At 60.5% G+C, this 17,267-nt stretch overlaps 1 protein-coding gene and 4 pseudogenes across 1 annotated transcript; all 5 read left to right on the top strand.

Annotated features, from left to right (window-relative positions):
• Positions 1–205: 205 nt before the first annotated feature.
• On the top strand, positions 206–2,244 carry LOC141735747 (inositol 1,4,5-trisphosphate receptor-interacting protein-like 1; annotated as a pseudogene).
• Positions 2,245–3,952: 1,708 nt separating this feature from the next.
• Positions 3,953–5,991, top strand: LOC141735746 (inositol 1,4,5-trisphosphate receptor-interacting protein-like 1; annotated as a pseudogene).
• Positions 5,992–7,699: 1,708 nt separating this feature from the next.
• LOC141735745 (inositol 1,4,5-trisphosphate receptor-interacting protein-like 1) lies at positions 7,700–9,720 on the top strand (annotated as a pseudogene).
• A 1,708-nt stretch (positions 9,721–11,428) lies between these two features.
• LOC141735744 (inositol 1,4,5-trisphosphate receptor-interacting protein-like 1) lies at positions 11,429–13,452 on the top strand (annotated as a pseudogene).
• A 1,708-nt stretch (positions 13,453–15,160) lies between these two features.
• On the top strand, positions 15,161–17,202 carry LOC141735743 (uncharacterized). Its single transcript, XM_074568874.1, is given in 3 exon segments — positions 15,161–15,194; positions 16,003–16,064; positions 16,066–17,202. Coding segments are annotated over 3 exon segments (1,233 nt in total).
• Positions 17,203–17,267: the final 65 nt, after the last annotated feature.

Below are 17,267 nucleotides of genomic sequence, written 5' to 3'. Positions count from 1 at the left end.
TGGTGCAGGGAAAAAGACGGGAGAACGCGGGAGCCAGAAAGGAAAGGGAAACGCCTGCGCAGCGGCCCTCTGCCGAGAGCGGCAGCGTTCTCCTCTCAGTGATTGTCTCCCCAGCGCAGCAGCCGGTGAAGAGCACGGTGGCTACAAAGATGGTTGTGGCACTGCTTTCCCTTCACACTCGTCACCACCCTGGCGGCAATTTCACATGGGCCGAGAAACTCCCCGGCAGCTCCGGCTGGGCAGGGACCAAGCGAGAGGCACCGCTCATGTGCCTCCGTGCCTTCACCAGGGTGCGGCTGGAGAATATGCCCGACCCAGATGCTCCCCAGGGAGTTGATACCACAGAACTGAACACACTGGACACAGAGAAGCCCGTGCTCTATCGGCAGTGGGACTTGCCCACCGGGAAACGTCTGCCCGCTCCCCCACCATCACCCTCGGGAAAGCAGCGTCCTCTGGCAGCGGCACAGCAGGAGCAGAGATCCTGCCGCGGACAGGCCCCACCCCACCACCAGCACACACACCACCACCCACCCGTGGGTGTCAGGTGGGCCCACCAAGAGCACACCCGCCACCCCAAGCTCAGAGGCAGCACCAAGGGAGCCGATTCACCGCACGGGCTGGGATCTCAAGGAGCAAAGCACCTGCGGGTCACGTCACCTGACAGTAGGTTTGGTAAGGGTCTGGGGGGGCTTGTGTCGGCTTTGGAAAGGGAACTCCCGGGAGCTCCGGCCTGCCGGGTGGGTCTGGACTGTGTGGGGTCGGGGCTGGGGCTGCCCGGGGCAGCGGTGGGTCGCTGAGGCGGGGGGTGGCCCCAGGGCGGGGCTGGTTGCCCTGTGATGCGCTCTGGTGCCTGGGACACCACAGGGGACGCGTCACAATGGGGCCGGCTATAAAGGGCGCCATCGGGCAGCGCTGCCCCAGGTCAGCAGGCTGCCCCAGTTCGGCACGGGACAATGGTGAGTGGGCTGGCGGGGGGAGGCTGGGCTGGACCAGGGCCGGGGCACAAACGCTGGCCCCTGGGGGGTGGGTTCTCACATGGCATAGAGGGCCCAGCCGCTGGCGGGAGCGCCTTGGGCCAGGCCCGGTGCCGCTGGCGGCGGGGCTGGGCGCAGGCCTTGCTGCCTCCCCGCTGCCTCGGCCCCCCTCCTGCCTGCCCCCAGCTCCCTGCGGCTGCCGTCCCCGCTACCGCCAGCTCCCGCCCGCCCTCCCAGCCCCACTGAACCCCTTCTCTCCCTCCTCCTGCAGGTCATGGCTGCTGCCAGTTTGCTACTGTCCCTCCTTGCTGTGCTAAGCGTCTTCCAGCTCCCACTGACGGTGGGCGATGAGCTGGATGAGGCCACGCAAGACCGCAAGCGTTGGCGTGCTGGCTTTCTGGACAAGCAGATGAGGCGGCTGCAGCAGGATCTGGAGGAAACGCACCTGGAGCCGTGGAGCCAGAAGGAGAGCGACGTTTCCTGGGGGGCTCTTGCTGGTGTCCTGGTGCTGCTCCTCGGGCTCGGCTGGTGGCTCATGAAAAGGAGCCATTGGCCAGCCAGCAGCAGCAAGGAGAGCGGTTCCGGAAAGAAGGCGGAGGAGCGGGAGCAAGAATCAAAACCCAGTCTTGCACTGCACGCGCGCCTGATTTCCGTCGAGCGCCTCCTTGAACTGTCGGAGTCATTCATGAAGGTGGAGGCCCTGGTAGATGATCTCCTCCGCATCTGCCACAAGCGTTCCAGGGATACTGGGATGCCACGCGTGAAGGCAGTCGTCGGGGTGGAGAGCGCTTTAGGAGGTTGGGGTCCCCAGGAGGATGATGCCACCTACCGCCTGCTGGTGCCCCTGAAGCCTCCTCACGGGCACGCCTTCCATCTGGAGCTGGGCACCATGGAGGGGATGCCGGCCAAGCACTCCTGCATCCGCGTGGAGCCGGAGTGCAGCTGCAAGAGGGAGCGGCTGGAGGAGGACACGCTGTGCTTCCTCCACTGCCACGAGGAGCAGCGGAAAAATCGGGGTCCCAGCCTCCTCAACACCTTCTGCACCGGCCCCTACCTGGACGTAGAGAAAACGGCCCGCTGGTTCCAGGACATGGTAAAAGACGCCTGGCTGGCTTTGCCTCAGTCGAGACACTGCCATCTGAAGGTGCTGCCCTCCAAGCGCTCCTGCAAGCTCCGGCTGACGGATGCTTCTGGCAGTACTGTCTTCATTCACATGATGCTTGGGGTGCAGCAAGGTGACTCGTACGCCGTCCTGAGCATCCACTAGGAAGAGACTGCTGCAAGGAGCCTTGCGACAGAGACTGCCTCTACCACCTGGACAGTGAGTGCCCTCCCTCTTCCTGGGAGTCCGTTCCCTGTGGGAACTTCACCCTGTACAAAGTTGTCAATAAATCGCTTTTTTGTTTGAACTAACGCTGTGTCCGTGAGTGGCCATGCATCGCTTTGTTGGGGAAGGCGGGCACAAGCTGCTGGCTGCGCAGCTGCCGCAGAGTCAGGGGGTGTTTTGCAGAAGAGCCGCTGCAGTGGGCTCTGGTTTCCTGAGTCCCTGGGCTTTGGCTTGCCAGGTGTTGGGGGTTAATCCCAGTAGGCAGCTTGGCATCACGCAGCTGCTCAATCCCTTGCCCCAGGGGGACAGTGGCGGAGAGAATCTGAAGGGTAAAAGTGGGAAAACGTGTGGGCTGAGCTCAGACCGTTTAGTAGGTAAAGCAAGAGCTACACGCCTAAGCAAAGCAGAAGAAAGAACCCCTTCACTACCCTCCTGCTCTGCCAACCAGACGTGCCTTCTTGGGAAGCATTCTGCCTCAGGCAGGACGGAGGGAGTTGATTGGGGAACAGACTCGGAAATAGAGCTTTTCCCTATACTAGTAGAAAGGGAAAGAAAGAACGTTAATGTAGCGATTGTTTGTACAAAGTTAAATGCATACCTTCACAAGGAAATCCCAGGAAAACAAACTGGCTTAAGAGCTAGTGAGATACGAAGTGGTTGTGCAGCAACTCTTGAACTTTTACCAGTTTTTGGGTGAAGTCCAACAAGATGCTGAGCGCTCTCAGTTGAAATCCTCACCACCGGGGAAGTCACCCAACACTTTGACAAATTCAGTCATGCTTTTGTCCAATAGTAAGATGAAAACCATTTTTTCCCACATGTTGTTACAATACGTATTCAGTTCTTTAATTAAATAGAATCACGGGATCACAGCACGGTGGGGGTTGGAAGGGACCTCTGGAGATCATCTAGTCCAGCCCCCCTGCCAGAGCAGGCTCACCCAGAGCAGGTGGCACACGAACGCGTCCAGGGGCTTTTTGAATGTCTCCAGAGACAGACGCTCCACCACCTCTCTGGGCAGCCTGTTCCAGTGCTCTGCCACCCTCACAGGAAAGACGTTCCTCCTCATGTTGAGATGGAACTTCCTGTGCTCAAGTTTGTGCCCGTTACCTCTTGTCCTGTCACTGGGCACCGCTGAAAAGAGCCTGGCCCCATGCTCCTGACACCCACCCTTTAAGTGTTTATAAGCATTGCTAAGGTCCCCCCTCAGTCATCTTCTTTCCAGACTAGAAAGACCCAAGTCCCTCAGCCTTTCCTCCTAAGAGAGATGTTCCAGTCCCCTCATCATCTTCGTAGCCCTTTGCTGTACCCTCTCCAGCAGTTCCCTGTCCTCTTTGAACTGGGGAGCCCAGAACTTGTACTCAAGGTTTTGGCTTCTGTGATGGTGGATCTACCTTAGAGAAGCCAGGTCTGTTGGGAGCTGATGGCATTCACCTGACTTCATGGTGCAGGGAAAAAGACGGGAGAACGCGGGAGCCAGAAAGGAAAGGGAAACGCCTGCGCAGCGGCCCTCTGCCGAGAGCGGCAGCGTTCTCCTCTCAGTGATTGTCTCCCCAGCGCAGCAGCCGGTGAAGAGCACGGTGGCTACAAAGATGGTTGTGGCACTGCTTTCCCTTCACACTCGTCACCACCCTGGCGGCAATTTCACATGGGCCGAGAAACTCCCCGGCAGCTCCGGCTGGGCAGGGACCAAGCGAGAGGCACCGCTCATGTGCCTCCGTGCCTTCACCAGGGTGCGGCTGGAGAATATGCCCGACCCAGATGCTCCCCAGGGAGTTGATACCACAGAACTGAACACACTGGACACAGAGAAGCCCGTGCTCTATCGGCAGTGGGACTTGCCCACCGGGAAACGTCTGCCCGCTCCCCCACCATCACCCTCGGGAAAGCAGCGTCCTCTGGCAGCGGCACAGCAGGAGCAGAGATCCTGCCGCGGACAGGCCCCACCCCACCACCAGCACACACACCACCACCCACCCGTGGGTGTCAGGTGGGCCCACCAAGAGCACACCCGCCACCCCAAGCTCAGAGGCAGCACCAAGGGAGGCGATTCACCGCACGGGCTGGGATCTCAAGGAGCAAAGCACCTGCGGGTCACGTCACCTGACAGTAGGTTTGGTAAGGGTCTGGGGGGGCTTGTGTCGGCTTTGGAAAGGGAACTCCCGGGAGCCCCGGCCTGCCGGGTGGGTCTGGACTGTGTGGGGTCGGGGCTGGGGCTGCCCGGGGCAGCGGTGGGTCGCTGAGGCGGGGGGTGGCCCCAGGGCGGGGCTGGTTGCCCTGTGATGCGCTCTGGTGCCTGGGACACCACAGGGGACGCGTCACAATGGGGCCGGCTATAAAGGGCGCCATCGGGCAGCGCTGCCCCAGGTCAGCAGGCTGCCCCAGTTCGGCACGGGACAATGGTGAGTGGGCTGGCGGGGGGAGGCTGGGCTGGACCAGGGCCGGGGCACAAACGCTGGCCCCTGGGGGGTGGGTTCTCACATGGCATAGAGGGCCCAGCCGCTGGCGGGAGCGCCTTGGGCCAGGCCCGGTGCCGCTGGCGGCGGGGCTGGGCGCAGGCCTTGCTGCCTCCCCGCTGCCTCGGCCCCCCTCCTGCCTGCCCCCAGCTCCCTGCGGCTGCCGTCCCCGCTACCGCCAGCTCCCGCCCGCCCTCCCAGCCCCACTGAACCCCTTCTCTCCCTCCTCCTGCAGGTCATGGCTGCTGCCAGTTTGCTACTGTCCTTCCTTGCTGTGCTAAGCGTCTTCCAGCTCCCACTGACGGTGGGCGATGAGCTGGATGAGGCCACGCAAGACCGCAAGCGTTGGCGTGCTGGCTTTCTGGACAAGCAGATGAGGCGGCTGCAGCAGGATCTGGAGGAAACGCACCTGGAGCCGTGGAGCCAGAAGGAGAGCGACGTTTCCTGGGGGGCTCTTGCTGGTGTCCTGGTGCTGCTCCTCGGGCTCGGCTGGTGGCTCATGAAAAGGAGCCATTGGCCAGCCAGCAGCAGCAAGGAGAGCGGTTCCGGAAAGAAGGCGGAGGAGCGGGAGCAAGAATCAAAACCCAGTCTTGCACTGCACGTGCGCCTGATTTCCGTCGAGCGCCTCCTTGAACTGTCGGAGTCATTCATGAAGGTGGAGGCCCTGGTAGATGATCTCCTCCGCATCTGCCACAAGCGTTCCAGGGATACCGGGATGCCACGCGTGAAGGCAGTCGTCGGGGTGGAGAGCGCTTTAGGAGGTTGGGGTCCCCAGGAGGATGATGCCACCTACCGCCTGCTGGTGCCCCTGAAGCCTCCTCACGGGCACGCCTTCCATCTGGAGCTGGGCACCATGGAGGGGATGCCGGCCAAGCACTCCTGCATCCGCGTGGAGCCGGAGTGCAGCTGCAAGAGGGAGCGGCTGGAGAAGGACACGCTGTGCTTCCTCCACTGCCACGAGGAGCAGCGGAAAAATCGGGGTCCCAGCCTCCTCAACACCTTCTGCACCGGCCCCTACCTGGACGTAGAGAAAACGGCCCGCTGGTTCCAGGACATGGTAAAAGACGCCTGGCTGGCTTTGCCTCAGTCGAGACACTGCCATCTGAAGGTGCTGCCCTCCAAGCGCTCCTGCAAGCTCCGGCTGACGGATGCTTCTGGCAGTACTGTCTTCATTCACATGATGCTTGGGGTGCAGCAAGGTGACTCGTACGCCGTCCTGAGCATCCGCTAGGAAGAGACTGCTGCAAGGAGCCTTGCGACAGAGACTGCCTCTACCACCTGGACAGTGAGTGCCCTCCCTCTTCCTGGGAGTCCGTTCCCTGTGGGAACTTCACCCTGTACAAAGTTGTCAATAAATCGCTTGTTTGTTTGAACTAACGCTGTGTCCGTGAGTGGCCATGCATCGCTTTGTTGGGGAAGGCGGGCACAAGCTGCTGGCTGCGCAGCTGCCGCAGAGTCAGGGGGTGTTTTGCAGAAGAGCCGCTGCAGTGGGCTCTGGTTTCCTGAGTCCCTGGGCTTTGGCTTGCCAGGTGTTGGGGGTTAATCCCAGTAGGCAGCTTGGCATCACGCAGCTGCTCAATCCCTTGCCCCAGGGGGACAGTGGCGGAGAGAATCTGAAGGGTAAAAGTGGGAAAACGTGTGGGCTGAGCTCAGACCGTTTAGTAGGTAAAGCAAGAGCTACACGCCTAAGCAAAGCAGAAGAAAGAACCCCTTCACTACCCTCCTGCTCTGCCAACCAGACGTGCCTTCTTGGGAAGCATTCTGCCTCAGGCAGGACGGAGGGAGTTGATTGGGGAACAGACTCGGAAATAGAGCTTTTCCCTATACTAGTAGAAAGGGAAAGAAAGAAGGTTAATGTAGCGATTGTTTGTACAAAGTTAAATGCATACCTTCACAAGGAAATCCCAGGAAAACAAACTGGCTTAAGAGCTAGTGAGATACGAAGTGGTTGTGCAGCAACTCTTGAACTTTTACCAGTTTTTGGGTGAAGTCCAACAAGATGCTGAGCGCTCTCAGTTGAAATCCTCACCACCGGGGAAGTCACCCAACACTTTGACAAATTCAGTCATGCTTTTGTCCAATAGTAAGATGAAAACCATTTTTTCCCACATGTTGTTACAATACGTATTCAGTTCTTTAATTAAATAGAATCACGGGATCACAGCACGGTGGGGGTTGGAAGGGACCTCTGGAGATCATCTAGTCCAGCCCCCCTGCCAGAGCAGGCTCACCCAGAGCAGGTGGCACACGAACGCGTCCAGGGGCTTTTTGAATGTCTCCAGAGACAGACGCTCCACCACCTCTCTGGGCAGCCTGTTCCAGTGCTCTGCCACCCTCACAGGAAAGACGTTCCTCCTCATGTTGAGATGGAACTTCCTGTGCTCAAGTTTGTGCCCGTTACCTCTTGTCCTGTCACTGGGCACCGCTGAAAAGAGCCTGGCCCCATGCTCCTGACACCCACCCTTTAAGTGTTTATAAGCATTGCTAAGGTCCCCCCTCAGTCATCTTCTTTCCAGACTAGAAAGACCCAAGTCCCTCAGCCTTTCCTCCTAAGAGAGATGTTCCAGTCCCCTCATCATCTTGGTAGCCCTTTGCTGTACCCTCTCCAGCAGTTCCCTGTCCTCTTTGAACTGGGGAGCCCAGAACTTGTACTCAAGGTTTTGGCTTCTGTGATGGTGGATCTACCTTAGAGAAGCCAGGTCTGTTGGGAGCTGATGGCATTCACCTGACTTCATGGTGCAGGGAAAAAGACGGGAGAACGCGGGAGCCAGAAAGGAAAGGGAAACGCCTGCGCAGCGGCCCTCTGCCGAGAGCGGCAGCGTTCTCCTCTCAGTGATTGTCTCCCCAGCGCAGCAGCCGGTGAAGAGCACGGTGGCTACAAAGATGGTTGTGGCACTGCTTTCCCTTCACACTCGTCACCACCCTGGCGGCAATTTCACATGGGCCGAGAAACTCCCCGGCAGCTCCGGCTGGGCAGGGACCAAGCGAGAGGCACCGCTCATGTGCCTCCGTGCCTTCACCGGGGTGCGGCTGGAGAATATGCCCGACCCAGATGCTCCCCAGGGAGTTGATACCACAGAACTGAACACGCTGGACACAGAGAAGCCCGTGCTCTATCGGCAGTGGGACTTGCCCACCGGGAAACGTCTGCCCGCTCCCCCACCATCACCCTCGGGAAAGCAGCGTCCTCTGGCAGCGGCACAGCAGGAGCAGAGATCCTGCCGCGGACAGGCCCCACCCCACCACCAGCACACACACCACCACCCACCCGTGGGTGTCAGGTGGGCCCACCAAGAGCACACCCGCCACCCCAAGCTCAGAGGCAGCACCAAGGGAGGCGATTCACCGCACGGGCTGGGATCTCAAGGAGCAAAGCACCTGCGGGTCACGTCACCTGACAGTAGGTTTGGTAAGGGTCTGGGGGGGCTTGTGTCGGCTTTGGAAAGGGAACTCCCGGGAGCCCCGGCCTGCCGGGTGGGTCTGGACTGTGTGGGGTCGGGGCTGGGGCTGCCCGGGGCAGCGGTGGGTCGCTGAGGCGGGGGGTGGCCCCAGGGCGGGGCTGGTTGCCCTGTGATGCGCTCTGGTGCCTGGGACACCACAGGGGACGCGTCACAATGGGGCCGGCTATAAAGGGCGCCATCGGGCAGCGCTGCCCCAGTTCGGCACGGGACAATGGTGAGTGGGCTGGCGGGGGGAGGCTGGGCTGGACCAGGGCCGGGGCACAAACGCTGGCCCCTGGGGGGTGGGTTCTCACATGGCATAGAGGGCCCAGCCGCTGGCGGGAGCGCCTTGGGCCAGGCCCGGTGCCGCTGGCGGCGGGGCTGGGCGCAGGCCTTGCTGCCTCCCCGCTGCCTCGGCCCCCCTCCTGCCTGCCCCCAGCTCCCTGCGGCTGCCGTCCCCGCTACCGCCAGCTCCCGCCCGCCCTCCCAGCCCCACTGAACCCCTTCTCTCCCTCCTCCTGCAGGTCATGGCTGCTGCCAGTTTGCTACCATCCCTCCTTGCTGTGCAAAGTGTCTTCCAGCTCCCACTGCTGGTGGGCGATGAGCTGGACGAGGCCACGCAAGACCGCATGCGTTGGCGTGCTGACCTTCTGGACAAGCAGATGAGGCGGCTGCTGCAGGATCTGGAGGAAACGCACCTGGAGCCGTGGAGCCAGAAGGAGAGCGACGTTTCCTGGGGGGCTCTTGCTGGTGTCCTGGTGCTGCTCCTCGGGCTCGGCTGGTGGCTCATGAAAAGGAGCCATTGGCCAGCCAGCAGCAGCAAGGAGAGCGGTTCCGGAAAGAAGGCGGAGGAGCGGGAGCAAGAATCAAAACCCAGTCTTGCACTGCACGCGCGCCTGATTTCCGTCGAGCGCCTCCTTGAACTGTCGGAGTCATTCATGAAGGTGGAGGCCCTGGTAGATGATCTCCTCCGCATCTGCCACAAGCGTTCCAGGGATACTGGGATGCCACGCGTGAAGGCAGTCGTCGGGGTGGAGAGCGCTTTAGGAGGTTGGGGTCCCCAGGAGGATGATGCCACCTACCGCCTGCTGGTGCCCCTGAAGCCTCCTCACGGGCACGCCTTCCATCTGGAGCTGGGCACCATGGAGGGGATGCCGGCCAAGCACTCCTGCATCCGCGTGGAGCCGGAGTGCAGCTGCAAGAGGGAGCGGCTGGAGAAGGACACGCTGTGCTTCCTCCACTGCCACGAGGAGCAGCGGAAAAATCGGGGTCCCAGCCTCCTCAACACCTTCTGCACCGGCCCCTACCTGGACGTAGAGAAAACGGCCCGCTGGTTCCAGGACATGGTAAAAGACGCCTGGCTGGCTTTGCCTCAGTCGAGACACTGCCATCTGAAGGTGCTGCCCTCCAAGCGCTCCTGCAAGCTCCGGCTGACGGATGCTTCTGGCAGTACTGTCTTCATTCACATGATGCTTGGGGTGCAGCAAGGTGACTCGTACGCCGTCCTGAGCATCCGCTAGGAAGAGACTGCTGCAAGGAGCCTTGCGACAGAGACTGCCTCTACCACCTGGACAGTGAGTGCCCTCCCTCTTCCTGGGAGTCCGTTCCCTGTGGGAACTTCACCCTGTACAAAGTTGTCAATAAATCGCTTGTTTGTTTGAACTAACGCTGTGTCCGTGAGTGGCCATGCATCGCTTTGTTGGGGAAGGCGGGCACAAGCTGCTGGCTGCGCAGCTGCCGCAGAGTCAGGGGGTGTTTTGCAGAAGAGCCGCTGCAGTGGGCTCTGGTTTCCTGAGTCCCTGGGCTTTGGCTTGCCAGGTGTTGGGGGTTAATCCCAGTAGGCAGCTTGGCATCACGCAGCTGCTCAATCCCTTGCCCCAGGGGGACAGTGGCGGAGAGAATCTGAAGGGTAAAAGTGGGAAAACGTGTGGGCTGAGCTCAGACCGTTTAGTAGGTAAAGCAAGAGCTACACGCCTAAGCAAAGCAGAAGAAAGAACCCCTTCACTACCCTCCTGCTCTGCCAACCAGACGTGCCTTCTTGGGAAGCATTCTGCCTCAGGCAGGACGGAGGGAGTTGATTGGGGAACAGACTCGGAAATAGAGCTTTTCCCTATACTAGTAGAAAGGGAAAGAAAGAACGTTAATGTAGCGATTGTTTGTACAAAGTTAAATGCATACCTTCACAAGGAAATCCCAGGAAAACAAACTGGCTTAAGAGCTAGTGAGATACGAAGTGGTTGTGCAGCAACTCTTGAACTTTTACCAGTTTTTGGGTGAAGTCCAACAAGATGCTGAGCGCTCTCAGTTGAAATCCTCACCACCGGGGAAGTCACCCAACACTTTGACAAATTCAGTCATGCTTTTGTCCAATAGTAAGATGAAAACCATTTTTTCCCACATGTTGTTACAATACGTATTCAGTTCTTTAATTAAATAGAATCACGGGATCACAGCACGGTGGGGGTTGGAAGGGACCTCTGGAGATCATCTAGTCCAGCCCCCCTGCCAGAGCAGGCTCACCCAGAGCAGGTGGCACACGAACGCGTCCAGGGGCTTTTTGAATGTCTCCAGAGACAGACGCTCCACCACCTCTCTGGGCAGCCTGTTCCAGTGCTCTGCCACCCTCACAGGAAAGACGTTCCTCCTCATGTTGAGCTGGAACTTCCTGTGCTCAGGTTTGTGCCCGTTACCTCTTGTCCTGTCACTGGGCACCGCTGAAAAGAGCCTGGCCCCATGCTCCTGACACCCACCCTTTAAGTGTTTATAAGCATTGCTAAGGTCCCCCCTCAGTCATCTTTTTTCCAGACTAGAAAGACCCAAGTCCCTCAGCCTTTCCTCCTAAGAGAGATGTTCCAGTCCCCTCATCATCTTGGTAGCCCTTTGCTGTACCCTCTCCAGCAGTTCCCTGTCCTCTTTGAACTGGGGAGCCCAGAACTTGTACTCAAGGTTTTGGCTTCTGTGATGGTGGATCTACCTTAGAGAAGCCAGGTCTGTTGGGAGCTGATGGCATTCACCTGACTTCATGGTGCAGGGAAAAAGACGGGAGAATGCGGGAGCCAGAAAGGAAAGGGAAACGCCTGCGCAGCGGCCCTCTGCCGAGAGCGGCAGCGTTCTCCTCTCAGTGATTGTCTCCCCAGCGCAGCAGCCGGTGAAGAGCACGGTGGCTACAAAGATGGTTGTGGCACTGCTTTCCCTTCACACTCGTCACCACCCTGGCGGCAATTTCACATGGGCCGAGAAACTCCCCGGCAGCTCCGGCTGGGCAGGGACCAAGCGAGAGGCACCGCTCATGTGCCTCCGTGCCTTCACCGGGGTGCGGCTGGAGAATATGCCCGACCCAGATGCTCCCCAGGGAGTTGATACCACAGAACTGAACACGCTGGACACAGAGAAGCCCGTGCTCTATCGGCAGTGGGACTTGCCCACCGGGAAACGTCTGCCCGCTCCCCCACCATCACCCTCGGGAAAGCAGCGTCCTCTGGCAGCGGCACAGCAGGAGCAGAGATCCTGCCGCGGACAGGCCCCACCCCACCACCAGCACACACACCACCACCCACCCGTGGGTGTCAGGTGGGCCCACCAAGAGCACACCCGCCACCCCAAGCTCAGAGGCAGCACCAAGGGAGGCGATTCACCGCACGGGCTGGGATCTCAAGGAGCAAAGCACCTGCGGGTCACGTCACCTGACAGTAGGTTTGGTAAGGGTCTGGGGGGGCTTGTGTCGGCTTTGGAAAGGGAACTCCCGGGAGCCCCGGCCTGCCGGGTGGGTCTGGACTGTGTGGGGTCGGGGCTGGGGCTGCCCGGGGCAGCGGTGGGTCGCTGAGGCGGGGGGTGGCCCCAGGGCGGGGCTGGTTGCCCTGTGATGCGCTCTGGTGCCTGGGACACCACAGGGGACGCGTCACAATGGGGCCGGCTATAAAGGGCGCCATCGGGCAGCGCTGCCCCAGTTCGGCACGGGACAATGGTGAGTGGGCTGGCGGGGGGAGGCTGGGCTGGACGAGGGCCGGGGCACAAACGCTGGCCCCTGGGGGGTGGGTTCTCACATGGCATAGAGGGCCCAGCCGCTGGCGGGAGCGCCTTGGGCCAGGCCCGGTGCCGCTGGCGGCGGGGCTGGGCGCAGGCCTTGCTGCCTCCCCGCTGCCTCGGCCCCCCTCCTGCCTGCCCCCAGCTCCCTGCGGCTGCCGTCCCCGCTACCGCCAGCTCCCGCCCGCCCTCCCAGCCCCACTGAACCCCTTCTCTCCCTCCTCCTGCAGGTCATGGCTGCTGCCAGTTTGCTACCGTCCCTCCTTGCTGTGCAAAGTGTCTTCCAGCTCCCACTGCTGGTGGGCGATGAGCTGGACGAGGCCACGCAAGACCGCATGCGTTGGCGTGCTGACCTTCTGGACAAGCAGATGAGGCGGCTGCTGCAGGATCTGGAGGAAACGCACCTGGAGCCGTGGAGCCAGAAGGAGAGCGACGTTTCCTGGGGGGCTCTTGCTGGTGTCCTGGTGCTGCTCCTCGGGCTCGGCTGGTGGCTCATGAAAAGGAGCCATTGGCCAGCCAGCAGCAGCAAGGAGAGCGGTTCCGGAAAGAAGGCGGAGGAGCGGGAGCAAGAATCAAAACCCAGTCTTGCACTGCACGCGCGCCTGATTTCCGTCGAGCGCCTCCTTGAACTGTCGGAGTCATTCATGAAGGTGGAGGCCCTGGTAGATGATCTCCTCCGCATCTGCCACAAGCGTTCCAGGGATACTGGGATGCCACGCGTGAAGGCAGTCGTCGGGGTGGAGAGCGCTTTAGGAGGTTGGGGTCCCCAGGAGGATGATGCCACCTACCGCCTGCTGGTGCCCCTGAAGCCTCCTCACGGGCACGCCTTCCATCTGGAGCTGGGCACCATGGAGGGGATGCCGGCCAAGCACTCCTGCATCCGCGTGGAGCCGGAGTGCAGCTGCAAGAGGGAGCGGCTGGAGAAGGACACGCTGTGCTTCCTCCACTGCCACCAGGAGCAGCTGCGGAAAAATCGGGGTCCCAGCCTCCTCAACACCTTCTGCACCGGCCCCTACCTGGACGTAGAGAAAACGGCCCGCTGGTTCCAGGACATGGTAAAAGACGCCTGGCTGGCTTTGCCTCAGTCGAGACACTGCCATCTGAAGGTGCTGCCCTCCAAGCGCTCCTGCAAGCTCCGGCTGACGGATGCTTCTGGCAGTACTGTCTTCATTCACATGATGCTTGGGGTGCAGCAAGGTGACTCGTACGCCGTCCTGAGCATCCGCTAGGAAGAGACCGCTGCAAGGAGCCTTGCGACAGAGACTGCCTCTACCACCTGGACAGTGAGTGCCCTCCCTCTTCCTGGGAGTCCGTTCCCTGTGGGAACTTCACCCTGTACAAAGTTGTCAATAAATCGCTTGTTTGTTTGAACTAACGCTGTGTCCGTGAGTGGCCATGCATCGCTTTGTTGGGGAAGGCGGGCACAAGCTGCTGGCTGCGCAGCTGCCGCAGAGTCAGGGGGTGTTTTGCAGAAGAGCCGCTGCAGTGGGCTCTGGTTTCCTGAGTCCCTGGGCTTTGGCTTGCCAGGTGTTGGGGGTTAATCCCAGTAGGCAGCTTGGCATCACGCAGCTGCTCAATCCCTTGCCCCAGGGGGACAGTGGCGGAGAGAATCTGAAGGGTAAAAGTGGGAAAACGTGTGGGCTGAGCTCAGACCGTTTAGTAGGTAAAGCAAGAGCTACACGCCTAAGCAAAGCAGAAGAAAGAACCCCTTCACTACCCTCCTGCTCTGCCAACCAGACGTGCCTTCTTGGGAAGCATTCTGCCTCAGGCAGGACGGAGGGAGTTGATTGGGGAACAGACTCGGAAATAGAGCTTTTCCCTATACTAGTAGAAAGGGAAAGAAAGAACGTTAATGTAGCGATTGTTTGTACAAAGTTAAATGCATACCTTCACAAGGAAATCCCAGGAAAACAAACTGGCTTAAGAGCTAGTGAGATACGAAGTGGTTGTGCAGCAACTCTTGAACTTTTACCAGTTTTTGGGTGAAGTCCAACAAGATGCTGAGCGCTCTCAGTTGAAATCCTCACCACCGGGGAAGTCACCCAACACTTTGACAAATTCAGTCATGCTTTTGTCCAATAGTAAGATGAAAACCATTTTTTCCCACATGTTGTTACAATACGTATTCAGTTCTTTAATTAAATAGAATCACGGGATCACAGCACGGTGGGGGTTGGAAGGGACCTCTGGAGATCATCTAGTCCAGCCCCCCTGCCAGAGCAGGCTCACCCAGAGCAGGTGGCACACGAACGCGTCCAGGGGCTTTTTGAATGTCTCCAGAGACAGACGCTCCACCACCTCTCTGGGCAGCCTGTTCCAGTGCTCTGCCACCCTCACAGGAAAGACGTTCCTCCTCATGTTGAGATGGAACTTCCTGTGCTCAAGTTTGTGCCCGTTACCTCTTGTCCTGTCACTGGGCACCGCTGAAAAGAGCCTGGCCCCATGCTCCTGACACCCACCCTTTAAGTGTTTATAAGCATTGCTAAGGTCCCCCCTCAGTCATCTTCTTTCCAGACTAGAAAGACCCAAGTCCCTCAGCCTTTCCTCCTAAGAGAGATGTTCCAGTCCCCTCATCATCTTGGTAGCCCTTTGCTGTACCCTCTCCAGCAGTTCCCTGTCCTCTTTGAACTGGGGAGCCCAGAACTTGTACTCAAGGTTTTGGCTTCTGTGATGGTGGATCTACCTTAGAGAAGCCAGGTCTGTTGGGAGCTGATGGCATTCACCTGACTTCATGGTGCAGGGAAAAAGACGGGAGAACGCGGGAGCCAGAAAGGAAAGGGAAACGCCTGCGCAGCGGCCCTCTGCCGAGAGCGGCAGCGTTCTCCTCTCAGTGATTGTCTCCCCAGCGCAGCAGCCGGTGAAGAGCACGGTGGCTACAAAGATGGTTGTGGCACTGCTTTCCCTTCACACTCGTCACCACCCTGGCGGCAATTTCACATGGGCCGAGAAACTCCCCGGCAGCTCCGGCTGGGCAGGGACCAAGCGAGAGGCACCGCTCATGTGCCTCCGTGCCTTCACCGGGGTGCGGCTGGAGAATATGCCCGACCCAGATGCTCCCCAGGGAGTTGATACCACAGAACTGAACACGCTGGACACAGAGAAGCCCGTGCTCTATCGGCAGTGGGACTTGCCCACCGGGAAACGTCTGCCCGCTCCCCCACCATCACCCTCGGGAAAGCAGCGTCCTCTGGCAGCGGCACAGCAGGAGCAGAGATCCTGCCGCGGACAGGCCCCACCCCACCACCAGCACACACACCACCACCCACCCGTGGGTGTCAGGTGGGCCCACCAAGAGCACACCCGCCACCCCAAGCTCAGAGGCAGCACCAAGGGAGGCGATTCACCGCACGGGCTGGGATCTCAAGGAGCAAAGCACCTGCGGGTCACGTCACCTGACAGTAGGTTTGGTAAGGGTCTGGGGGGGCTTGTGTCGGCTTTGGAAAGGGAACTCCCGGGAGCCCCGGCCTGCCGGGTGGGTCTGGACTGTGTGGGGTCGGGGCTGGGGCTGCCCGGGGCAGCGGTGGGTCGCTGAGGCGGGGGGTGGCCCCAGGGCGGGGCTGGTTGCCCTGTGATGCGCTCTGGTGCCTGGGACACCACAGGGGACGCGTCACAATGGGGCCGGCTATAAAGGGCGCCATCGGGCAGCGCTGCCCCAGGTCAGCAGGCTGCCCCAGTTCGGCACGGGACAATGGTGAGTGGGCTGGCGGGGGGAGGCTGGGCTGGACCAGGGCCGGGGCACAAACGCTGGCCCCTGGGGGGTGGGTTCTCACATGGCATAGAGGGCCCAGCCGCTGGCGGGAGCGCCTTGGGCCAGGCCCGGTGCCGCTGGCGGCGGGGCTGGGCGCAGGCCTTGCTGCCTCCCCGCTGCCTCGGCCCCCCTCCTGCCTGCCCCCAGCTCCCTGCGGCTGCCGTCCCCGCTACCGCCAGCTCCCGCCCGCCCTCCCAGCCCCACTGAACCCCTTCTCTCCCTCCTCCTGCAGGTCATGGCTGCTGCCAGTTTGCTACTGTCCCTCCTTGCTGTGCTAAGCGTCTTCCAGCTCCCACTGACGGTGGGCAATGAGCTGGACGAGGCCACGCAAGACCGCAAGCGTTGGCGTGCTGACCTTCTGGACAAGCAGATGAGGCGGCTGCAGCAGGATCTGGAGGAAACGCACCTGGAGCCGTGGAGCCAGAAGGAGAGCGACGTTTCCTGGGGGGCTCTTGCTGGTGTCCTGGTGCTGCTCCTCGGGCTCGGCTGGTGGCTCATGAAAAGGAGCCATTGGCCAGCCAGCAGCAGCAAGGAGAGCGGTTCCGGAAAGAAGGCGGAGGAGCGGGAGCAAGAATCAAAACCCAGTCTTGCACTGCACGCGCGCCTGATTTCCGTCGAGCGCCTCCTTGAACTGTCGGAGTCATTCATGAAGGTGGAGGTCCTGGTAGATGATCTCCTCCGCATCTGCCACAAGCGTTCCAGGGATACTGGGATGCCACGCGTGAAGGCAGTCGTCGGGGTGGAGAGCGCTTTAGGAGGTTGGGGTCCCCAGGAGGATGATGCCACCTACCGCCTGCTGGTGCCCCTGAAGCCTCCTCACGGGCACGCCTTCCATCTGGAGCTGGGCACCATGGAGGGGATGCCGGCCAAGCACTCCTGCATCCGCGTGGAGCCGGAGTGCAGCTGCAAGAGGGAGCGGCTGGAGAAGGACACGCTGTGCTTCCTCCACTGCCACCAGGAGCAGCTGCGGAAAAATCGGGGTCCCAGCCTCCTCAACACCTTCTGCACCGGCCCCTACCTGGACGTAGAGAAAACGGCCCGCTGGTTCCAGGACATGGTAAAAGACGCCTGGGTGGCTTTGCCTCAGTCGAGACACTGCCATCTGAAGGTGCTGCCCTCCAAGCGCTCCTGCAAGCTCCGGCTGACGGATGCTTCTGGCAGTACTGTCTTCATTCACATGATGCTTGGGGTGCAGCAAGGTGACTCGTACGCCGTCCTGAGCATCCACTAGGAAGAGACTGCTGCAAGGAGCCTTGCGACAGAGACTGCCTCTACCACCTGGACAGTGAGTGCCCT

The sequence above is a fragment of the Larus michahellis genome, chromosome Z (genome assembly GCF_964199755.1).
Source record: "Larus michahellis chromosome Z, bLarMic1.1, whole genome shotgun sequence".
Classification (NCBI taxonomy): Eukaryota; Metazoa; Chordata; class Aves; order Charadriiformes; family Laridae; genus Larus; species Larus michahellis.
The sequence above is the reverse complement of the archived record's forward strand: the minus strand, read 5'-3'. Positions and strand labels throughout refer to the sequence as shown.